Source organism: Octodon degus, unplaced genomic scaffold (assembly GCF_000260255.1).
Source record: "Octodon degus isolate 3935 unplaced genomic scaffold, OctDeg1.0 scaffold00269, whole genome shotgun sequence".
Classification (NCBI taxonomy): Eukaryota; Metazoa; Chordata; class Mammalia; order Rodentia; family Octodontidae; genus Octodon; species Octodon degus.
The window spans coordinates 2245261-2270683 of record NW_004524845.1 but is presented as its reverse complement, the minus strand read 5'-3'; the positions used below and the strand labels follow the sequence as shown (position 1 = coordinate 2270683).

The following is a 25423-nucleotide window of genomic DNA, read 5'->3' as shown; positions in this document are numbered from 1 at the left end:
CAGGCGTGTATGCCAGGCCTGACCTGTGCCGGACCTGGGGTAGGACTCGGTCTGGGGGCTCCCGCAACTCGGCAGAAAATCCTCATCTGCTACGAGTTCTAAGAATTCTTTTTTTATTTCAGAAAAGAATTGTGCTCTGATTTCCTCTGTATCTTTCTACTGTTGCTTATTTACTATCGACACTCTTAATTCATGCATTTGAGCCGAGCTAGTGTCCTCCGCACTTGTTCTGGGTGGATACTGGATTTCTTCCATATGTTTCTGCATTTGATTCTTCAGTGCCATTGTTATTAATTCAGGGATTTCTTTTTTCCTTTCCAATCTGAGGTCTTCTATATCTTTCTTCAGCTGTTTCTTTATTTCAGAAGCTGTTGATTCATTGCTTTCAGCTATGTGATTTCCAATTCGTTCTGTGTTAGTGTCCTCTGCACTTGCTATGGGTGGGCTTGAGTTCTGAGGTTGCATTTTGTTCCTTCTCGTAATTTTGTGTAGCACTGTCTTCTGCCCTTTCTTGTAATTCTTTTCTGTAGTTATAACCCTCACACGTACTGAATTTCAGGTGCAGCTCTACAAAGTTTGGACTTATCCAGCTGCGTCTGGCTTAGGTCTGGCTGCTGTGCTCAGCTTCTTCCCGCTGCTGCCCCTGAGAGTTAATATGTTGTGCCCCTGTGGCAAGATGTTCTGCTCCTGGATTAGCTGGGTGGATCTATCCTCTACACTCTCTGCAGGGATTGCAGCTGCAGGGTTACACCTCAGTATGTATGCAAGGCCTGAGCTGTGCCTGGACGGGGCAAGGTGATATAGGGGGAAGAGGAAGCACACTCACTGGACCTGGGCTAAGACTGGGTCCAGGGGTTCCTGGAACACCGCAAAATTCCTCCTTGGTACGCGGTGTGGGGAGGTGCTGCGGAGTGGTGTGGGGCGGCCCGAGAGTGTGATAGAGGGTCTGGCCCACACTGCGCCTGGGCTGGGACTGGTCCCGCCGGCGCATGGTAGCAGGAAGCTCTCCATACACTCACCGGACCCAGGCTAGGACTGGGTCTGGATCACCATTATATTCTTGAATGTGTCCTGTACATTTTGGTATCAGATGGTACACTTTTCTAGTATTTTCTTTCTCTCCTGAAATTTCCATGTGTGCTTACTGCATCTAACTTAGCCATGCTGCTTCTGTTGTATGCTTTCTGAATATGAGTCACTCTGTCCAGCTGCTCACAATTTCTGGATGCTAAACTGTGTTCTGCAGGCAGTTACACTTTGTCAGGTCCTCTTGGTCCTCTGAGCTGGTTTTATTCTTCCCAAGGTCTGCCCTGATTTAGTTCTTTTCCTGAGCTCATGATGTGGCCTCTAGCGTACCACGACTGGATCCCACAGATATCCCTGGGCCTCTTTCCTCATGGAGAAGAGCTCTCTAAGCCTTCTGCTTACTGAGGCTTTGCCCACTCAGCCAACAGTTGCTGCCCACTGACAGAGCTCACTGTATCTGGCCTAATGTGCACAGTCTGGCCCTCAGCTGAGGCCTTTGCACCATAGGCCACCACTGCACACAGGCCCTACTGCCCTGGCCTGCCCTATGGAGCTCACACCTCATCTCTGTCTCCTGTGCATGGGTCTTGGCAGAACAGTGCCATCTCTGCTGAGCCTGCGCCAGGTCCAGATCCAACCTCTCCTCACAGAAGCACTGGTCTTGTCCTTGCTTTTCATTGCCCAAGTTTCCTCACGTTTTATGTAGTTTACAGTTTACCTCCTCACCTTGAGTTTACAGTTCACTTCTTCACCTTGAGAAGGTCCTCCATCATTCCTTCATGGAAGAAAACAAAATACCTCCTTGATTTGAAAGGTGTTGGAATCTAGATACAAACATTGATTAGAATCCCTGTTAAAAATTATACTAATCTAAGACCAAAATTGTCTACTCTCATTTGCCTGTTTTACTTTGAAAATAATTTCCATTTTGAAGAACCCTTCAAATCCTTTGCCTATTGTTAAAAGTTGTAGGATTTTTTTTATTGAGTTTTAAGATACCTTTATTTTGTCCTTTCATTCATCCCAGTTTTTCCTTCCCTTTGAACAGATTCTTTCCCTTTCACAGTATCTGTTGTACCTTTCAGATTTTATTTACTCTTTCAGGTTCTTACACTAGGCAGACAGTACCAAATTTGCACATACAGATCTAATTTATTTCAGTTACCAGTATGATCACTAGTTGCATCCATTTACCTATAGAAGCTTTGAGCTTACCTTTTTCATAGCTGAGTAATATTCCATTGTGTAAAAATACTACATCTTTTTTAGCCATTCCTCAGTTGATGGACATTTGGGTTGTTTCCAAGATGTATTAGTTATGACAAATTGTGCTGCTATAAACATGGGTGCACATAAATCATTGTGGTATTGTTTTCATTTAATTTGGAAAAATGCTTAGGAGAGTAACGGCTAGGTTGAATGAGACATCTAATTTTAAATTGTTGAGGAATCTCAACACTGATTTTTGTAGTTGTTGTACCAGTCTTCACTCTCACCAATAGCGGAGAAGGGCTCCTTTTCCCCCCACAGTCCCTCTAGCATGTGTTATTGGTTGATTTCTTGATGATAACCATTATTTCTGGGGTGAGATGCAATGTTATTGTTGTTTTAATGTACATCTCTTGAGTGACCAATGATGTTGAACATTTTTTATGTATTAACTTGCCATTTGTATTTTTTTGTGGTGTGAAGTGTGTTTTCATCTTAGATGCCCATTTTTGGATTAGGTCTTTGAATTTTGGGGTCCCGATTTTTAAATTTCTTTATGTGTCCTACATAGAAGTCCTTTGTGTGAGGGACAGTGAATTGTTTTTTTTTTTTTTTTATTTTACCAATTCATGAGTTTTCTTTTTATTCTTTCAGTGATTTTTTTGTTGTTGTTGTGTAGAAACTTTTCAAAAAGATGAGATCCCAGTTGTTGATTCTTTGAAGAATTTCCCATGCATTTTGGTTTTTGTTAATGAACTCTCTACCACCCCCTATGTCTTTAAGATTTCTACCTATGTTTTTCTCCAGAAGATTTAATGTTTTAGTTTTAACATTTACATCTTTGATCCATTTTACTGTAGTTTAGTGCACGTGATATACGTGAGTGTAATTTTAGTTTTTGGCATGTGGAAAGCCAGTTTTTCCAGCACCATTTATTAAAGAGGCTATCATTCTGCCAGTGAATGTATTTGGCCCCTTTGTGAAAGATAAAGTGACTAAGTGTGTTTGTGGTTGTTGTGTTTGCATCTTCTAATCTGTTGCCTTGATCTTCAGGTCTGATTTTTTTTTTCAATACCATGATGTTTGTATCACAGTATCTTTGTAGTATAATTTTAAGTCAGCTATTATGATGTCTCTTACCTTTCCTTTGTTTCCCAGGAATGCTTTTGATATCCTAGGTCTCTTCTGATGCCAGATGAATTTAAATAATGTTTTCTCTTGCTCTATGAGGTGTACTAATGGCATTTTAATTGGGATTGCATTGAATCTGTAGAAGAAATTTGGAAGTATGGCCATTTTCACCATGTTGGGTCTTCCTATCCAGGAGCAGGGAATATTTTTCATTTTCTGACATCCTCTTCCACTTCTTTTTTTCAGAGTACTATACTTTCTCTAGTTCTGTAAAGAACATTCTTAGTTCTTTGGAGTTGTGTTAAATTTATGTAACAGTTTTAGAAATATGGTCATTTTTTACTAGATTGGTTCTATCCAGATACAGAACCTACCTTCCAATTTTCTGCAATACTCTTTGGTTTCCTTTATAAGTTCTGTAGTTTTCATTGTAGAGGTCTCTTGCTTCCTTGGTAGTTAATTGCTACATATTTCATTTTTCTTATTAATTCCTACATATTTCATTTTTCTTATTGCTATTGTGAAGGGATCATTTTGCTAATTTCCTTCTCAGTGAATTTCTTATTGGGTAGAGGAATGCTATTCTCAAGCATTGACTTTGCTTCTTGCTTGCACTGTTGAATTTAGATGTGAGTTGTAGGAGTTTTTCAGTGGACTTTTTTGATTCTTCTGTGTAGAGGATCACATCATCAGCAAATAATGAACACTTAACTTTTTACTTCCCTATCCATACCCCTTTTATTTCTTTCTCTTCTTTTGTAGCTCCAGATAATGTTTTGAAAATTGTATTAAACAGGGGTGGTGATGGCAGACATCTATGTCTTGTTCCTATTTTAGAGGCTAAGCTTTCAACTTCTCTCCATTAGGTTAGCAGTTGGTTTGTCATAAATGATTGTTGTCAGACCTTCTATTCCTTTTCAGAGGTTTTTTTAATCATGAATGGGTGTGAGATTTTTGAAATGCTTTTTCTCCATCTACTGAGATGACCATGTGATTTTTGTCCTTTGTCCTATTTATTGGTATATTACATTTATTAATTTGCATACATTAAACCATCCCTGTACCTGAGTTGAATCCTTGGTCATGATGATGTTATCTTTTCAATGATTTGTTGCATTCTGTTTGCAAGTATCTTATTGAGGACTTTTGCATCTGTGTTCATTAGGGAGATTGGCCTGTAGTTCTCTTTCTTGGTTGATTCCTTCTCTGGTTTTAATATCAGGTTAATACTTGCTTCCAGAAATGACTGAAAGTATTGTTTCCCTTTCAATTTCCTTGAAGCTTGAGGAGTACTGACTTTAGATCTTGTCTAAAGTTCTTACAGGATTTAGCAGTAAGTCCATCCTAGACTGTGTTTAACTGTTAATTTCCAGTATCTGGATTCTGAGCCTTCAAGAGATTTGCTTATTGCTCTGCCATCTTCCCACAGGAAACTAAAATTATATCTTTTCATCTAAGTGTTATTATCATTAATTTGTTGCTGGATAAGAGATTATCCCAGTGGCTAAACAGAAACATTTTCCATAGTGTTTGTGGATGTTCATCTGAGATCAGCTTTCCTGACTAGCTTTGGCATAAGAACCTTAGGAGGCTGCTGCTACCAGTGGCTATAGTTACCCCATACTTGCCTGAGTATTTGCGGGTGACTGCTTCCCAATTCAGTTCTATGGCTAGTGAAGTATCTCATAGGATTTCTCCTAAACTTTTCCTTATGGTGGTGGGTGAAACTCATTCCCTGGACACCTGTGTCTCTCCCCAGGATGCTCAAGACACTGAGTTCAGATGCAGCAAGCAACTAACAGGTGAAACCAAGATGCCTAATCTTAGGCACATTTTTAAAACCATTGTAATGACCAGTAGTTGAAATAATTTTTCTTTTCATTTCATGTTAAAAATTGTCCAACTTTATGTAGACCTGTTTCTGCACATGAATTCTGATCCTCAGGTTATATTTATAGCAAACATAAAAACTAATCAGAATTTACTTAGATTAAGTTTGAATGACTATACAAAAAAAAAAAAAAAATGGGGGGCCAGCCAAATAGTTCATGAATGAAAACACCTACAAGCAAGCACAGGGACCAGGGGTTCAATCCCCGGGCCTGTTGTGCTGGCCCCGCCCCCAGGGCTCGCTGAGACAGCAGTTGAGACTGGGTGTGGGGGCATGATCCTATAATCCCAGCTCTTGGGAGGCTGTAAACAGGCAGATCACTACGAGTCCGATCTAGTAGTGAGACACTGAACACCCTGTAGACCCTTCCCTAAAATACAAAAAAAAAAAAAAGTTAAATGAGTAGGGAACAGAAGCTATATTTCCCTCTTAATCATTACATTTTATTCCTCCCATGAGCCTAGATCTAAACACCATGATAGAAAGAGTGCCTCTAGCATGGTCCCTAGTTATGGTGTAACCCTAGCTGGGGATGGGAGGGAGATGCAGAAAGGATGTATGACTAGGAAAGAGGGCTCTGGATCAGTACTATTCCATCATCATGACCTTCTGTCTGCTGGTAAATGAGGAGCAGGTTTGGAGCCCTGGAGTGTGGGACTGAGCTGTAGAATCTGAAAGAGTCAGACCTCTGGCTAAAAGCTAAGAGTTGGTATTTCTGATGTTATTTTAAAAACAAAGTTTAAGGTAATAGAAGAAAGAGTGGAAATAACCAATCTGTCACTCCACTGAGTTTAGTATCATTTGGCTTCACAAATGAAAGTTTTTGGTAAGTTTAGTTTAAAATACCAGTTAGCTGTATTTATTTATATCTGTGTAATTGGTACAACCCTATAAACCCTATAAACAACCTAGTAAAAGTTACTGAAAAAGCTAGGCATGGTGGCACACAGCTGTGACACTGGCTCTATGGGATGCTGAGGCAGAAGGAGGATCATGAGCTCAAGCTGGGTATTTTAGTCAAGGAGCAAGGTCTTCTCTTAAAATAAAAATTAAAAAATAGGTTGGGAATGTAGTTCAGTAAGAAGGTTCTAGATTCAATCCCATTCCTGGTGGGAGGAAGGAGGGTAAACATTTTTCTTTAAAAAAAGTTGAAAGCAAATGACAAACTGAGGAAACATCCATAATTCATATTATAAAACATGAGTAATATGTTTAATAATATGTGTACAATAGAAATGAGGATTGACAATTAGGCTGCTCACAGGAGCCAAAATGCAAGTGAACATTAAACTTCTAGTTTCAAATAATAACTAATGTTTTGCCTACCTAATTAATGCAGGTAAAAATTATCTCTCACGCTGAATTACAGCATTTTCATATAATTTCTTTATGAAAGTAACAATTGTTCTACTTCCCCTTGAAGGCTATTCCTCAGTTTTATAAAGGATCACTAGTGCTAGTACTACATGGATTAGTACAGAGGTTAAAGCTCCATAAACATGGGATAGGAATGTTCACTGCTAGAAGTAAGACTGTGCTGACACTGGCACACCTACTTTTTAAGGGATATGTCTTGTCATGGGAAATATTCACACCACGTTACAGGATATAAATGAGGCAAAAACTTTCAGCACATCCCACTTGTGATACCATGAGGGGCTCCCCAAACCTATGGTGACTCTGGTATTCTCTGGTTGTTATGGTTTGTGTCTAGTTGTCCCCCCAAAGCCACATGTAAGTTATGGGGCAGATGGGGCTAGAAGAGCAAGGAGAGGCTTGACAGGTGGGGCCAGAGAACCACGGTGGAGCCCAAGGGGCAGGGCCATTAAACTGGCTAGCTGGTGCTTTCTTAGAGAGGTGGAGAGGGTCATTTTGGACACAGCAGTGCCTCAGCCTCTCCTCCAGTGTCTTGAAACCTCCAGTAACTGTGAGCTAAATAAACCTTTCCTTCCCTCATTTTGAGAGTATTTGTCCCAGCGATGAGAAAAGAGTAACTAATACACTGGTTCTTAGGATTATACATGGCTTTTGTTTTATTCTTATGTTTGCATTGTATGTTTTCTGGAGAGACATCTTTTGTATAGTAACAGAGCAGTTTATTACCAAGAACAACTTTAAAATGTACCAAGGAGGATGATTTCAGGAAGCCTACAGTGAATACTATGATATTATTATTGTTATAAAAGCATGTGTACATTTTATGTGCATCATTTTATATTTTCATGCCCAAAATTATATATTTGCATTTTTGAACAGTGTAACACTTGAGTTAATAGAAACAAAAACACTGGGTTTTTGTTTGTTTGTTTGTTTGTTTGTTTGTTTGTTTGTTTTTGGAACCTAGGATTGAACTCAGGTCCTTGCGCTTGCCAGGCAAGCGCTTATTCTACTGCACTATCTCCCCAGCCCCTACTTTGTAGTTTACAGGCTGAACGTTTTCCTGTGTCAATAAGAATAGTGTTCTTAAATATTTGTAAATTTTCACTTAAAATTAAAATATTGTTTAGTTTACTTACATGCATTGGTGTTATGTGTATGCTAGATCATACCTCAGGAGAATGACACCCGCTCCTCCAGCCTTACATACAAGTACATCATCCACGAGGACTCTGTGCCCACCATCAGCAACAACAATGTCATCCAGGAAGAGCAGGACACCTTCGAGTGGGCTCTGAAGAGCTGGTCCCAGTGCTCCAAGCCCTGTGGTGGAGGTACAGATGTAGCACATTTGTATGTTAAAAAAGAAACCCATAGAGTAGACAGCTTTGCTTCTGCTTTAAAAGATAGCATGCAGTTGAGGCTGCAGACTAAGAGACACCCAGAATAACAACCAAAGTGTAAGTGCAAAGCATGACTATGGAAATTTTGGGAATTAAGGATCCCATATGGGATCAGTGGTAGAACAGAACCCCTCTTGGTATCTGCCCTGGTTCTCCATGTCCAGGTCCCAGCAGTGGTGCTCTTGATCACATCCCCTTTCCTCAACCCTCCTATACTCCCTGCATGACCTCCCTTTCTCTGTGCTTTCCATGCCTAAGTATTGGTTTTTCCATTTGTGTTCATAAAAGAGCTGTTAGCTTTATGTGAGTAGAAATCAGATTATGCTATTTATTTGGAAGTCACTGCTATTCTGAATGATGTGAAATGCATGAATACTTACAGAAGCCCGAAGAAACTGCTGTTTTTGTCTCTGTTGTTCCCATGGTAAAATTGAAGCACAAGGAAGACAGTAATTTGTCTAAGACTTGGGATTCAGAGGAGGGCAGCCTGACTTTGTAATCTGAGCCCTTCCTTCCACTGCCCTTCTACTCACTGGCTTTGCTTTCCTTGAAGTGACTCTGAGAAATGTTCAGTCCCTGATGTCATCTGTTCCTCTAGTTCTCAACAAGACTCTGTCTGGGGACAACACAATGCAAGGGCCATCACAAATATGAGAGCAAATAATCGAGAACAAAAAAAATATGTTCACGGTAGAGAGCACTTGATACTGTAAACTTTAAGAAGATATTTCTGGGGTGGTGAGATAGCTCAGCGGCTTAAGTGCCTGCCTTGCAAGTGCAAGGTCCTGAATTCAGTCCTCAGTACAAAAAAAAAGAAGGTATTTCTTAAGTGTTTGGAGAGATAAAATGTTTTAGTTAAGTAAGAAAGATGGTTTATCCATAAGAAGATGCTTATTTAACTTGGATCCTTTTTCCTGTCAAATGCTTGCATCCACTGGGCATCAGATTTGTCAGGTACACTATCTTGGTGACATTTGTCCCTTCCCAGGTTCATCAGTAGATTTAACTCAGTTTTTCTCTTTTTCCTTTATTTCCAGGGCAAATGTTGTGCATAAATGAGTGAAGCCCTGTTCTTTTCTTGATTAAATCCTTAGTCTTCCTTTGAGGTGCCTTGATATCTGACATCATTTAAGTAGCATTCTTGCCTGAGAGTGAATAGTCGAGGTCTCATGATGGGGAGCCACTAACACACTAACGCAACACCTTATAGACAACTATATATACTTCAAAAAATACTAAATGCCACAAAACATGGAAAGAGGCTTAAAAATTATTTCAGAGTTAAAGACACAGAATAGTTAAATGTAAAAACATTGCTGTACAGAACATGATAAGGATAATTCATAGGTGTTAATATGATAATTCATATTCATGGTCTGAATTAAATAACTATTAGATAACAAAATTATATCTATATTAAATTTCCTGATTCTAATAATTATATTGCACTTGTGTACTTGTTATGAAACACTTAGGAGTGAATGATCAAGATGTCTGTAACTCATTCTTATAGTTTAGAAAAAATTTAAACATGCAGTAAATTTTTACATATGTTCACATATATATTAATATATATATAATCTTAATGTAATAAATATGGTGGCATAGTAACAAAACATACATACAAATATTCTTTTTCATTTCCTTGCAGCCTTTTTGTAGGCTAGAACATTTTCAAACTTTTATAATTTATTTTTTACAAATATGAAAATGCTCTGTTAAGTGAAATTCTGTATCATGTAATTTTTTCTGTTTTAGTTCTAATTTGTGCTTTCTTTTAAAAATAAAAATAAAATAAATATACAAACAAAAAAAATTTAAAAAACAAATATGAAAATGGCAGACGCAGAATGACCTTCAGTCAGCCCCACAGTCTTCAGGATAAAGTACAAATGTCTGTATCTGCTCAAGACCTCCAATCCCAATCCTCCTCCTTCTCTTCCTCCTCTTCTCTCTCCTTTTCTCTGTCCTCTTTCTCCTTTTCCTCCTCCTTCCACTGCACTCTTGGCATGTCAGCCTTCTAAAGTACCTAGAGTTCTCTATCATCTCCTGTCCCAGGAGTGTAGTCCTGCTTCATTTCCTTTACAGGCCATTTTGCTTCAGGGTTCTTTGTGCTCTGGGAAGTGCTGGTCCTGGTGCCCTCTCTACCCATCCTCCTTGACTCTAGGCTTTTACTGTGTTCCCCTTTGGTGTTCTGTGCAGACTCAGAGCCTGTGAAAGCCTTGAGTATTGGCTATTGTCACAATGCTTTCAAATCTGTCCTCACAGTATTTATTTATTCTAGTTCTCTAGAAAATGTGCAATTGCTGTCTCATAATTTTTGAAATTTATTAAATCTAGACTAGAAAAATTAGATTTTTTTCATTTAAAGTGATAGAACCTCTCACAGTATCTGACTTACTATGCATATAAATATTTATGAAATGAATACATGAATGTGTAGTGGAATGGATATTTAACAAATAAATGACTAAATTCAAAGAAATGTGTTTCATTTTCCAGGTTTCCAATACACTAAATACGGATGCCGCAGGAAAAGTGATAATAAAATGGTACATCGTAGCTTCTGTGAATCTAGCAAGAAGCCAAAGCCTATCAGACGAATGTGCAATATTCAAGACTGTACACATCCACTGTAAGTGTATTTCAGATGTTACATTCAGAGCTTAATCAGGGGCTTAGTTGTCTTTAGCTCTTTTCAGGTTTAAGTTTTAATCAAAGCTTTACATATACCTGCTTTTGGTTTAGGTAATCAAATTATTTCTTAGGAATTATATATAAATGTTTAGTTTCCACATTTCCCATATTCCCACTTCTTTAGCTGTTAATATTCTTTTAATATTTGATTATTATTTCCATCTCTCTTAGTAAAATACTTTTGTTTCTAGTCATTGATTGGGGGGGCAGTATGTGGCGTTATATATCGAATTTCCACTATGGGATGTGAAGACTAAGTATTTCTTAACAGCGTCCATAGCCCACACTCTTTGCTTTCCCAATATGCCAATACTGATGATAATATTCTAATGATAGTAGGGCTTACATTAACAAATATCTCTCAGCAGCTGAATCACATTGAATGATCTGATTATGTTTATATTCTTATAAAGCTTTGTTCTTTTAGAATAAATAGAGGGCTGGGGAGATAGCTCAGCAGCATAAGTGCCTGCCTGGCACGTGCAAGGTACTGAGTTCAATCTTTGGTACCAATATATAAAAAAGAATAAATTGAGAAATTGATTTTTATGTTTTCTAATACTTTTTATAAATTCATAGTTAAACTCTCTTCCTTGGGTACCCATCCCTCATGCTGGTAGACACAGAAGAGTCCTTGTGGCCCAGCTGCAGCTTGAGCTTTCTCCTGGAGATTCCCACTGTCCCTTCTCTTGTGTAGGATCTCCTATTTTCTGTAGTAGTTGTTTTCTCATTTCTTTATTCATATCGTTCAGGAATTTCATGCTAAAAAGTACATATAAAGTAAAATATTTATACAAGAATTCATTCTTGTATCTGTGTATTCAAAATGGTTAGGATAGATATACAGTTACATTCTCTTAATGAATAGAGGGATTTGTTCTAATAGTGTTTGCAAATAGGATATCATGTCTGCGTCTTATACAGAAATTAACCACTAGGAAGAATGTATGCAATGTGTTAATTATTGAAACTGTCCTACCAATTTGGTTTGAAACTGTCTCATTACTATTTGTTTTTGAATAAAATTATGGAAAAAATAAAGGGCTGAATAAAAAATAAAAAAATTAAAAAAAAGAATTCATTCTTAAGACACCTAGGGTATATAGCAGGTTGCATATAAAGATGTATTTATTTTGTTCTTTCTCTTAATTATTTGGGGATGCACACGTATGTATAGTTCTAAATTTTTTCTTCAGAATGTCAAAAAATTGTTCCAGTGTTCTCTAGATTCCAAGGTTGTTTTTGAAAAATTATAATTCTGAGTTTTAGTTCTGTCTACCTGACCTATATTGTCTTTCAAAGTAGGTGGAATGTCTATCTTCCTAGAAAACTGAAATGTCACAGTGAAGTCATCTCTTCTTATAAACACATGGTGCTGTGGACTTGTAGAATTACTTAACTGACAATGTGATGTTTTAATATGGAATTATGTAGTCTAACTAATCTGTATATCTTTCACCTTACATACTTGTCTTTTATGTATAAATGTAGTGTGAACGTCATTCAATCCTATTTTACCTATTTTGAAATATATGTAGCATTGCCATTAACTGGCCTCTCCATATTTTACAATGAGACCTCAAAAGTAACCCCTGTAGTCGAAACTTTATTTGACCAGTTGCTCTGTTTCTCCCTCCCTGCCCCATCCAGCTTCTGGCTATTATCTTTCTGCTTTATGATTCCATAAATTTGCTGCTTAGATTCCACATGTGGGGTCACGTTATATTTGTCTCTTTGTATCTGGCATATTTTCTTAACAAAATATCCTCTATATTCAGCCATGTTGTTTCAAATGATGCTTGTAGGCTTTTAGAACACAAAGACAATATCTTTCATCTCTGGGAGATTTTTTTTTAATGTTTTAAAATCCCTGCCCACCTCATCCCCTCTCAGAGTCGCTATGTAATTCAGTCGCTAGGCAGTGTGGCTGAGTGTGATCAAGTGTTTCTGACAAGCACTTCCTGCCTGGATTGTACAAGGCAACCTCCCGATGCATTTCAGAATCTTTCCATAGAAAATCATTTACACCAATGTTTCAGAATCACCAAGAGGCAGGAAGAACAGGGAATGAAGTGAAAGGTATGGGGCTTGGACTCCACTTTTGTCTATAGTGGGTCTGCTGGGTTGCAAGTTGCTCAGGGAGTATATGGTCCAAGAGCTCCAGCCCCTTCTTCTCTATAACACTATCCCACCTCAACCCCCTGCACAGCTGGGTCGCAGAGGACTGGGAACACTGCACTAAGACCTGTGGCAGTTCTGGCTTCCAGCTCCGCACCATCCGCTGCCTTCAGCCACTCCATGACAGCACCAATCGCTCTGTGAATAGCAAGTACTGTGTCGGGGAGCGTCCTGAGAGCCGCCGGCCCTGCAACAGAGTGCCCTGCCCAGCTCAGTGGAAAACAGGGCCCTGGAATGAGGTAGGTGTGTGAAGTCCATGTGCTAATGTGTGCAACATGTCAGTCTGGCTTCAGCATCATAATGGAAGGGGTTAGAGAAGTGAACCCTAAAACAGTATTTGTACATAAGTTAGCTGTAGGCAAACCACAGTTGGTGTTTTGTACATGGAAATGTCTGAAAGTGACTGGCTTTGCACCTGAGGTCTTTGTTAATGTCCCTCAGGACACCCTGCTCTCCTATATGCCTTCATTCCTCTTACTTGTTCTGCCTTATTCCAGCTCTGCATCCTATTCGAATAAACAGAGTGCACCTGCTCCATCCTCCTTCCTTTCCTATGCCTTGCTCTCCCCTCCACCAGAGCTCAAAGTCCCAGCCCAGATTCCCAAGCTCTGGGCTGTCCCTCCCAAATTGTCCTCTGTATCTCAAGGCAGTGAGCTCCTGAAGCTTGCCTGGGTTCTGCATATTTCAGGGGCGGGAGAAGAGGTTTGTTTTACTAACTTATGTGGGTGGTGCTTGTTTGGTGACTGAATGACTCTGTTGTGTCACTAAAGCACTATTTGTGCCTTAGTATTTATTTCTTTTTTTTCTGGCAACAGGGATTGAACCCTGTGCTTGCCAGGCAGGAACTTCTACTGAGCTATCTCTCGGACCCTGCTTTATTATTTCTAAAGACTCACAATAAGCAGTTGTGGGGCTGTAGAAAGTCTATAGGAAGAAAATGCATCAAAAATCAAAGTACAAAGGAGGAGATGTAGAGACCAGCCCAGAAGGAGTTAGCAGGCACACAGAGGTCTTCCAAGTAGAATGGTCACTCATGTCCTTACCTCCCCAGAGACCTGAGCATAGTTCTTTCAGCTTCTATCCAGGTGTCAGCCAGAAGGACATTGTGGGGCTTAGCTTTAGAGCAAGTAGCCCTTTCATGAGGGAAAATTATTGATGGGGATAGAGGTTGAGTTACCCAAGGTAGTTTGTTGTTAAAGTCTGTATTTGTAAGAAAGATAAAGGAGGGGAGAACCTCAGTACCATGACTGGGTCTCCAGAGAGCAGTGGGGATTAACACTGTTCTCTGCATGACTTCTTTCATGAGGCATCCTCAGCAGGTGCAGGCACTTATGCTTTGCACATGTTGCTTCCTGTGCCATCGTGTAGTCCGGTAGCACTCTCTAGGCATAAACATTACACCTAGCTTTCCAGAGGAGGAAGCCAAGGTTCACACAGTACAAGTAATGTGGCGAGGATGGTCATGGAGGAGTCAGGGTGTAGACTACTGTGGCTGTATGGGGAAGATATTATATGCTCAGTCCTGGTGGGATAAACAGGAATAACTCCAGGCTCTGTCTTCTAGTGTTCTGTGACATGTGGCGAAGGCATTGAGGTGAGGCAAGTTCTTTGTAGGGCTGGAGACCACTGCGATGGTGAAAGGCCTGCATCCCAGAGAGTGTGTCAGCTGCCTCCCTGCCACGGTAGGTACAGACGCTGCCTGGCCCTGGTTGCCAACCTCAAGAAACAGGATTTCCTTCCAGGATAAGCTTTGTGGCATTCATTGCTTATTGAAAATTAATCAGAGGAAGATACTCCTGAACTATAAGTCAGAGTTTATCTGGGGCCCTGTGCTAAGCCATGTGATGGTTGTGACCCTGTGATGGTCTCTTAGAGCATGACCACGTCAAGCAGAGATAACTAGTCAGTTTGTGTTCTTAGTGGGGGCTGAGTATTTTTCTCTGTTATACTCTTTAAATAAAATTTCAACTTATTTGAAAAGGCATAATATAACAGGTTTTGAGATGCATTACTAAAGTCATTGTTTTAGATATGTACATGATAACCTTACTCAACTCTAAAACCAGTTCTAGTGATTGTCATGCATGTAGACAGTGATTAGAAATAATCATCCTTCACATACACTAAAAATAAGCAGTTGCTTGGCCCACCAGCTTGCTTTGTTGCAAAAGTGGAGTTTGTTTAAAACACAAACAATGTACAGTGTGCATGGTCCCTTTTCTGTTGCTCTCCCTGGAGACAAGTGGTTTTCTGACCCCCTCCAGGACTTTAGAGTCTCCTTTGCTTCTCTTGACCTGATCTCATCAGAGGGCATGTCTACCTCGACATGTCTACACTGTGTTCTTCATCCTCACATTATCATGTCCCCTCCTCCCCCAGCTCTACCTCCTGTCCTTACCTTGCTTTTTTCTATCACTCTGTCTCTCCCTGTCCATTGTCCCTCCACTCTCTTAGTTCATTCAGAATGCCATCAAGAAATGACTCAGGGTAGGGAAAATAGTGGCTTAAGTGCTTGCCTGGTAAGTGCAAGGTCCAGAGTTCAATCCCTAGTTAAAAAAAAAGAATACACATTTTGTTACATTAGGGACAACAAAATGTGTGGCTTGAGGTGGAAGTGCCATGGACTTGTGTGTAATGCAGCCTTCATAGATATTTTTCTCCTTTGTCTTCATGTAATGGAGGGACTAGGAAGCAGCCCCAAGTTTTTAGGGACTCTAATCCTATTCTCAAGGCCCACACCTTCTTGACCTCATCACCCTCCAAAGTCCCCACCTCCTGGTACTGTCACCATGGGGTTATGTTTCAACATTCAAAGCTTGAAAGGAGGTATGCAGCAAGAAAGGGGCACCCACTTGCCCCCTTTTTCCTTCCAGACCCTGTTCTACTCCTTACTGCTATTTCCCACTTTCCTGCCTCTGTTTCCCGACCTCCCCATCCCCACCACAACCTTCCTTTCTAATGCTATGCTCCTGTATCTCCTCCTATGACAACTACTGGCATCACTATGCTTACCAAAAACTCAGGGCTGAAGATATGGTTTTTGCCTCAGCCTCCAACTCTGTGAGTGAACCACTGGCTCAATATTAATATACTTTATCCTTTTTCAAAGGAAAATTGGTGAGACACTATTGTATCAAATGTCTTGTGCTATGAAAATTTCGAGCTTCCAGTCATTATACCTCAATGTCATTATGAATTTTCACTGTATATGACAAGAACAAATATGAACATCAGTGGGAGACACAAGACTGCTGAATATTTAGTCATTTCACCTTCGACAACTCAAAACCTAAGGCAAAGGCAAAAGAGCAAGCTAGCAGTAAAGGACTTCAAATTTCCTATCTCTGTACTGCTTGTCTTTGGTAGCCACTGTGTCAGGAGGTAGTTTCCCATTCCTTAATTGCTGGCAGAGCTAATAAGTTTCCACATATGTGTGCAGCTACCAGAAAGATGTTTCACTATCCTTAGCCCAAAGAAAGTATTTTTTTTCAAAACCAAGCTGCCAAGGAGGTGGCATAACTGTTATGGGCCCCAGATTCCTCCCAGCTGCTCTGTTGCTCTGAAATTGAGGCCCAAAGGCCAATGCTGAGTATTCTTGAAGACAATTTTTCCTATGTCGCTCAAATATGTTAGAGTTGCCTTCAGAGTCTCAAGCTGCTGTTAGAATCAAGTGATCTTTTAAGATTAGTTATAAAATCCTTTCTTGGAAATTCTTAGAATGACTTGGAGGCAAAGTAAGAATGCCGAAAAGTTTTTCTGAATTTTAATGATTGATTTTGTCACATGACTCCATGTTTTCCTTGTGAAAAATATTTCCTTATCTGCTTTAAAACTTTCTACTCTGTATCTAGGTCATCGACCATAAAGTTAATGGATAGCTTCATCATGCATGTTTCTCCTCAGGGTCCGCCTCATCTTTCCAAATTCTTGCGGTAGCATATTCTATCTCTAGGAGCCTCAGGCTGGGAATGGGTCTCTGCAGCCCCAAGGTGCTGATGGTGTGTGATGCCTTTGAGTCATTCTGAAACCCAGACACACAAGGGTGTTGGCAGTGGGCCACAGGAACAAAGATTATAGGGCTTTCCTACATTCTTTTCCTACTGGTACCTAAAGCTATAAATAGGGTAAAAGGAAAAAAAATCTCCTTATTTTAAGATATAGCTATAGAAAAAGAATTCACAAATGGTGAGGAATTGAAAGTGGAGGTGAAAACTGTTCATATAATCTTCAGACAGTCACAGCATATCCAGATGACTGCTTTAGCTAACAAAAAAATACCCAGATATGTGCTGCATGAGAGACCTGCAGATGTCAAGACAGTGGGAATCACTCCACAGTTTGGGTATGACAGTTCACAAAGTAAGTCATTTTAGCTCTCTGCTAATTATAGCAACTGACCCTCCTTTTTTCCCCAAAAGTTTGGAAAAAGGATTCTTCTGTCTCTGTGACAAGTTACAGAGCAGGATGCATATGTTGTCCAGTAGTTCATTGTGGTTTGAAGTGATTATTCCCAAGAGCCCACAACAGGCAATCCTATTGAACCAGTGGTGCGGGAGCAACATCCCCAGGGTGGAGATCTCTGGGTGCTAAAACATAGTTCTGCTTATCTTGACACCCAGGATATGCTTTGAAGACATAGATTTTTTTTATCAAAATAGTACTTTTGTTTTTCTTTTGGTCATATATTTTTTAATATTTCTTTTGTTACAGTTGATCTTTTGTGTATGGCTTTAAATTTAATTTAGAGGGAACCCTATTAGAAAGCCAGAAATAGAAAGTAGGATACTTTTTACAAAAGATATTTTTTTCTGCCAGGGATAGGTCAGTGTTGTAAGCACTTGCATGGCCAACAAGGTCCTGAGTTTGATCCCTGGTACCAAGAAACAACGACAAAAAAATATCTGGTTAGTCTATAAATGTTTGTAGTAAAATGAATTCTATTTTCTTATTCTGGTGTCAGATATATGTTTCTACTCAGAAAAAACCAGCTACCCTCAGTCAAGTGAAGACTCCTGGTGGAGATGTTACAATGTGGGCCTACCAAATACTTCGTAGATAAAGAACTACAAAGTTCTTAGTGACTTAAATGAATTTGTCTTAATACATGTATTTTTAATGTAAAGGTTTATGTAGATAGTTCCCACTGATGTCAGACTCTACAAAAGTCTTTTTATGAAGATAAGATATTTTTATGTATCATGCTTTTTTAATTTCTGCAGACGAGCCATGTTTGGGAGACAAGTCCATATTCTGTCAGATGGAAGTGCTGGCTCGGTACTGCTCCATTCCAGGTTACAACAAGTTGTGCTGTGAGTCCTGCAGCAAGCGCAGTAGCACACTGCCACCACCTCATCTGCCTGAAACTGCTGAGGCTCATGATGATGCCATCTTTAGCCCCACCAACCTCCCCCATGCCCTAGTTATCCCCACCCCAATGGTTCCTTCCCATGCAGAGATGCCTGCTGAGAAAAAACCTGTGCAGAGTGTCTCTTCAGTGGGAAGCCCAAATGCAAATGCTGCTTTTAGGCCTGACAGCAGGCCTGCTGGTGCTAATTCACCCCAGCCAGGGGCTCAGGCTAGAAGGCAGGCACTGAGCTTGCTCTCAGTACCGGCTTCCTCTGATCGCTCACATTCAGAGGTGGCTGCTGCTTCCTTCCTTGCAGTAAGTGACTCAATAGATATTTCTCAGACAAGAACCTCAAGGAACGGTGGAAAGATTATCAATAAGAGACGTCTAATAAGCTCACCTACCATAGAAAGATGAGGAACAACCAGCAGGCAAAGAATCGAAAGGTAACCTAGACAGCCTCCCTCAGCATGGGGCATACACCTTATTCAAAGTGGAAAGTACCACAGGCCATCAGCTCATTTCATGTGTTGGTGGAAAAACAAAAAGTGCTGGTTCACTTCCTCACTGCTTTCATCCTCCTCTTCTACATGGACTCATCTGCCAGGATTCATTGGAAGAAAGCACCAAAGATTATTAACAGAAGGAAAGTAAGTTGCTGTGTTGGTTACTCTGTAAAGAAGAAAAGGGACTAGAATGAACAGTGCATATCAACTGATGTTTTTCTATTAAAAATAAAAATTAAAGAGATATAATAGTTTACACTTTTAAAAGAAACTTTGGAAATGAGGCAGAGAATTCTCAGACTTGCATTGCTATTTATCTATAGTAAAAATTGTATGAGCAAATTTGCAGCTGTTGTGTAAATATTGTACATTGCAGAAATACATTATTGTAAGAGATGTTCTCGAAATAATTGTTTACTATCTTACATTTCTGGACTTTCTAGGTGTCTGTCATTGAGTATCACCTTATTTAACTTTATTTGACATTCCATGGATTGGCTTTCAAAGCAGAATTACTACAGAGAATTTAAAATTACAGCTACTCACAATATAAGGTTTTGTTGTATAATTTTTTGTTAAACCAACAACATGGTACTTAAATTAAAGAAAAAGAGAAGCTTTGGTAAACAGATCTCACTGTCCCCTTTGCCTTCTATCCCTTTAATTGCAGGTTGAGCACACTTGTGGTCACAGGGAACCGGAAGTGTGCCTGCACAAGACGACCCTGAAGTTCTAGTCAAGATGTCCTGTGTTCTTGTGTTGTTGTTTTTAAAATATTCCCATTGTTGATATTTGAACAGTAATACTGTAATAAACACAAAGAAAACACAGGGATGATATGTGTAGCTTAGAAGCATATCATGAAACTGGAATTGACCCTTAAATATGGGAGTGCTTTGAAAGCAGGTTCAAGAAAGCATTCATCAGTGGTTAAGATATTTATTGTCTGTATAGTTCATAGCCAAATGATCACAATTAAAATTTATCTGACTGCAATAACGTGCTCATAACTACATCAGTGATTTCTTCACACACAGCAAAGCCAGAAATGCTCCCTTCAAGGAGTAGATGTAAAGTACCTGTATATAGAATTCAGAACCGAAGCTATTTATTAAAAGTTGATTTTTTTCTTGATGATATATTTATGTGCTATTTATGCTAATATCAATAGCATATTTTAAACTAGAGAGACATAATTAAAGGAGTGTTATTTGTTCTGTGCTTTGGGGAGAAATTTAAGCCAACCACCTCAGCCAATTCAAAGAACTAAACTTAAACAAATTTGATGTTATGTAGACATTTTACATTTTTAAAGTAGTTGATACAAAGTTGATGACTTGTTCCTCTTCAAGAAACCATAGGAACTTAACTAGCTGCTTAATGAAATAATGAAGTAGAAACATTTTTAAAAGTGTATGAAAGAGAGCAGTGCTTCCTGAATTATGCTCAATGAAAAATTAAATATTCTTAGTGTTTTTTGAGGTCATTACCTGAAATGTCTAAAAACATATTATGGAAAACTAAAATATAGTTATGTTAACTTCTCAAAGCATGGAATATACAAGGACTTTGGGATTTTACCTCTTATAAATGGCCTAAGCCATTGACTCTATACCTCTAAGAATTGGGGTTGCTTTCTGCCAGAATTCAGAAGGTCAAAAACTAGGTAAATTTCAGATATAAACCAATCACTAAGACTTCAAATTTACTTGCTTGTATATATGTCTGGTCCACAGGGGTATTAAAAAGTAAACACACACACACACACACACACACACACACACACACACATTGTATATAGTCATTCAATTCTGACCTTTTGGCTTTCTTTTGTGCTAAGCTAAAAGTTTCTTTTTATCAAAGTGTACACTATTAATGCTGTTCATTGTATTGGTAACACATAGCAATAAAAATGTTAACTAAATATAGGTCTGGCATTAATCAGATTTTATCAGTAAATTCATCCCACAACAATGGAAGGTGTCCTCTTCTCACACAAGGCTAAAAGAACTCAGATTCTGTGGCACTATCAGGGGTAAGATAACACACTTTTCAATAAAACAGGAGGTTGTGAGAGGTGGCTTTCTGCTTTACTCTGTCCCATAGCAGTGTAAGAAGAGCACAATGGTAATTCTGGAACTTATGAAGAGAATATGAAACTGTTTTTTTTCAAAATGTGCCATCTCAGAGTGGTTTTATATAAAAGCTTCTGTCAACTTTGAACCCTAATTATCAGGAGACTGATAGGAAGCAATTCTCAACACTTGAGCTTCAAGAGAGTATGTTGGAGGCAGTGGCCTTTTATTATATAACCAAAGCTGTTACCTAATAGCGTAACATGCACTTACTCAGCAAATACTAAGTCACTGTTGTCCTCCTTATTGTGAGTGTATAATTGATCCATAGCATCCCTGTAGGACCGACGGTTAGTTTGAATCACATCTCTAAGAGTGATGATAATAAAGACTATGGCTTTGGGAACTTAATGGCAACTGGGTGGATAGCTCTGCAGCACAGTTCCTATTTGGCAAGTAGAAGGTCCTGAGTTCGGTTCTCGGTTGAAAAAAAAAAAATCACCAACGTAATTTCCAGTCATTGAGCTGATGAATGTTAGTAAATTGTGCTTACATTCTCTTGGCAACAGGTAGTCAGAGGGAAGGATGAACTAGATATTCCCTTCAAAAATAGCGCTCAAAACTCCACAAATAAAATGTTTCTCATATTTACAGTAATACACTTTGCAGAAATAGCAGTAAGTTATTTGGAACTCTTTTAAATAAAGCCATTTAAGTATAAGCTATAATAAAATCCCAACCGAGAAGTGATAAGTGAAAAAAGACATCATTTGCTAAAGAAGAATGCAAGAAAACGGACTACATGTGCAGAAACTGAAATGAAAATGTCAAATAAAGCAGAGTACATGGGCTGTATAACACAGTCTAACAGAAACCATTGCTATGGCCTCACTTGAATAATTTACTCAGAGATAGAGACAAAATTCTTTTTTAACAATTATAGTTTTTTATTTTTTGCATTCAAAATGGTGATAGAAAAAACAGTATGAGAAATGATACAAAATTTCACAAAAAGTAATAAGAATTCAACAATGGTTGCTGTATTACATGATATTCAAATTAATTGTTCAGGTTATTAGATATAAACGTGCAAGATTGGTTGAAAGAAAAACAAAACAACAAAAAAACTGTAAGAAATTCAAAAGAAAAAAAATAAAAAAAAATGTAAGCATTAAGTGTTCCCTTCAAAAGACCAGCAGAAATCAGCAGTACAGTTATACAAACTTTTGCAAATATACATGAATATATCTTTTTCACTTTTCTCATTTGTCCATTTCTTCATCCAAATTTTTCCTTGTCAATAAACAAGGTCTTTCCTTTCACAGTATCTATTGTACGTTTCAGATTTTAATTACTCTTTAAAAGTTCACACACTAACAAGATAATACGATGTTTGCAAATGTGGATCTGATTTATTTCACTTACCAATGTAGTCTTTAGTTGCATCTGTTTATCTACAAAAGCCTTTTTTATAGCTTAATAATGCTCCATTGTGTAATAATACTATAATTTTTTTTTCAATTCTTGACTTGATGGTCATTTGGGTTGTTTCCAAGGTTTAGCTATGACAAATTGCACTGCTGTAAACATGGGTGCACATATATCGCTGTAGTATGATGATTTCAGTTCTTTTGGAAAAATTCCTAGGAAGGGGATAGCTGGGTTGAATGGGACCACCAATCCTAGCTTTTTGAGGAATCTTCATATGATTTCCATAATGGTTTCCATAATGCCTGCTGTCCCACCAACAGTGCAGAAGAGTTCCTTTTTTCCTGCAGTCTCTCCAGCCTCTGTTACTGGTTGACTTCTTGATGATAGCCACTCTTTCTGACACAAAATGGTATATCAGCGTTGTTTTTATTTGCATCTGTTAAATGCCCAATGATGTTGAACAGTTTTTCATATATTTATTTGCCATTTGTGTTTCTTCATTTGTGAAATGTATATTCATCTCAGATACCCATTTTTGGGTCTTTGAATTTTGGAGGCCTAATTTTTTTTAAAATTCTTTATATGTTCTAGATAGAAGTCCTTCATCTGAAGGATAATCTGCTATAGATTTTTTCCCTAATTTGCGGATTTTTCTTTTTACTCTGTTGGTGATTTTCATTGTGCAGAAACTTTTCAAAAAGATGAGATCCCAATTGTTGATTCTTTGAAGTATTTTCTGTGCAGCTTGATTTTTGTTCATAACTCTACCCCTACATCCTTATTATTTCTACCCAACTTTCTCTTCCAGAAGATTTAGTATTTCAGTTTCAGTATTTAAATCTTTGATCCATGTTGCCTATAGTTTTGTGCCTGGTGATAGATATGGATCTATTTTAAACAATCCACATGTAGAAAGCTAGTGTTTCCAGCACTGTTTATTAATGAGGCTGTTTTTCAGGCCTGGGGAGATAGCTTGGTGGTTTAAGTGCCTAACTGGCAAGCACAAGGACTGAGGTTCAATCTCCAGTACCACATGCCAAGCCATTGGGCACACTGTGCTGGCCACTGTAATTCCAGCACTATGGAGGCTGACACGGAGGATCAGTTTGAGTATGAACTGCGTCATGACACCCTATACAAAATATGTAAATAAATAAATAAAATTTTTAAGGAGCAAGGAAAAAGGAAGTTATCTTTCTTTCAGTGAACATGTTTGGCTCTTTTGTCAAAGACACGGTAACTGACACTGAATGAGTTTTATAGTTGTATCTGAATCTTCTAATCTGTTCCATTGATCCTCAGGTGTGTTTTTGTCTTTGTTTTTGCTAGTACCATGCTGATTTTATCACAGTAGCTTTGTAGTATAACTTCAAATCAGGGGTTGTGATGCCTGCCTTTCCTTTGTTACTCAGGATCATTTTTGATATTCTGGGCCTCTTCTGACTCCAGTTGCATTTTAAGATTTTTTTTTCTAGATCTGTGAGGTAAATTAATGGTATTTTCATTTGTATTGCATTGAATCTGTGTAATAATTTTGTGATATGGCCATTTTCAGTGTTGGCTCTTCCTATCCAAGAGCAAGGAAAATCTTTCCATTTTCTCAAATCCTCTTCCATCTCTTTTCTGAGTACCATAATTAGCACTGTATAAATCTTTTACTTTGTGAGATTGATTCCTAAAATAATAATTATTTATTATTTTATTGGGTGGTGTTGTGAAAGGCATAGTTTCAATAATTTATCAGTGCTTGTTTTTATATAGAAATGCTACTGATTTTTGAGTGTCAAATTTGTACACTATGCTTCTGAATTTGATTATTAAATGTGCAAGTCTCTTAGTAGAATGTTGTGGTCTTCTTTGCGTAGTGTCATATCATCTGCAAATAATGATAATTTCATTTCTTCCTTTCCAATCATTATTCCTTTTCTTTCTCTTCTGAAATTGCAGGGCTAATATTTCCATAACTATATTGAATAGGAGTGGTGACAGTGGGCAGCCTTGTCTTGATCCTGATTTAAAGTGAAGACCTTCAATTTTTGTCCTTTTGGTATGATGTTGGCTCTTGGTTCCTCATAGGTGCCTTTTATCAGGCTAAGGTTAAAACCATCTACACTGATTTTTTGTAGGGTTTTTATCATGAATGAGTGTTGGATTTTGTAGAAAGCTTTTTCTGCATCTATTGTAATGATCATGTGATTTTTGTCTTTGGCTCTGTTGGTATGATCCCTGCATTCCTGGGATAAATCCTAATGGATCATGATGTATAATATTATTTATAATTTTATTGAGAAACAGCAATGAGACAGTTTCAAAACAGATTAGTAAGATAGTTTCAGTGATTAATACATTGCATATTGTTGTCTTAGTGGTTATTCATTGTACAAAATGAAGACATAATATCCTGTCAACGAACACTATTAGAACAAATCTTTCTATTCATTGGATTAAAAGAAAGTAGCTACATATTTATCTTACCTATTTTGAATATACAGATACAAAATAGTCATTCTTTTGTATACGCTTTTTTGTTTAGCTTTGTCAGAGAAGGGTATTGCACTGTCATTTAAATATTGTAGGTTCATGAATTCAGCAAAATATTTCAATATAGTCCAGTAGTATATAATAGTAGTGTATTTTCCATAGGACTAGCAATGTCAAAAATTGATTTGAGCCTTTTACAGCTCAGCATATTAATATAGCTTTACTTTTTCTACTTCATTTTTATACTTTTCTGCTGATGGTTAAGACCAAGATAAAGCAGGAGATATATAACAGGAAATGTAACTTATAATACTGATGATTTGCTGCATTACATTTGCAGGTATTTTAATGAGGACTTTTGCATGTATGCTCATTAGGGAGATTGTCCTATAGTTCCCTTATTTTTGTTTGAGTCCTACTCTGGTTTTGGTATCAAGGTAATACTTGTCTCCCTGACTGAGTTTTAGAGAATTGCTTCCCTTTTAGTTTCATTGCAGAATTTAAGAAGTGATGGCATTAGGTCCTCTCTAAATTTCTTGTAGAGGGGCTGGAGAGATGGCTCAGTGGTCTAAAGCACCTACTTGGAACTAGCTTGGCAAAGCATCAGGGACTGCAGTTCAATCCCCCAGCACCACATGCCAGCCAGCCCCGCCCCCTGGTGGGCTGAGCTG

At 38.4% G+C, this 25423-nt stretch overlaps 1 protein-coding gene across 2 annotated transcripts in view; it reads left to right on the top strand.

The window, feature by feature from the left end:
* Nucleotides 1–19888, top strand: part of Adamts3 (ADAM metallopeptidase with thrombospondin type 1 motif 3) — a 397838-nt gene extending 377950 nt beyond the window's left edge. For both annotated transcript variants that reach the window (XM_023706787.1, XM_023706786.1), the window contains exons 18-22: nt 7800–7968; nt 10540–10672; nt 12944–13151; nt 14477–14594; nt 18132–19888. In XM_023706787.1, coding sequence (XP_023562555.1) covers nt 7800–7968; nt 10540–10672; nt 12944–13151; nt 14477–14594; nt 18132–18676 — 1173 coding nt within the window. In that variant the 3' untranslated portion in view covers nt 18677–19888. The remainder of the gene's footprint in view (nt 1–7799; nt 7969–10539; nt 10673–12943; nt 13152–14476; nt 14595–18131) is intronic.
* The last annotated feature ends 5535 nt before the right edge of the window (nt 19889–25423 follow it).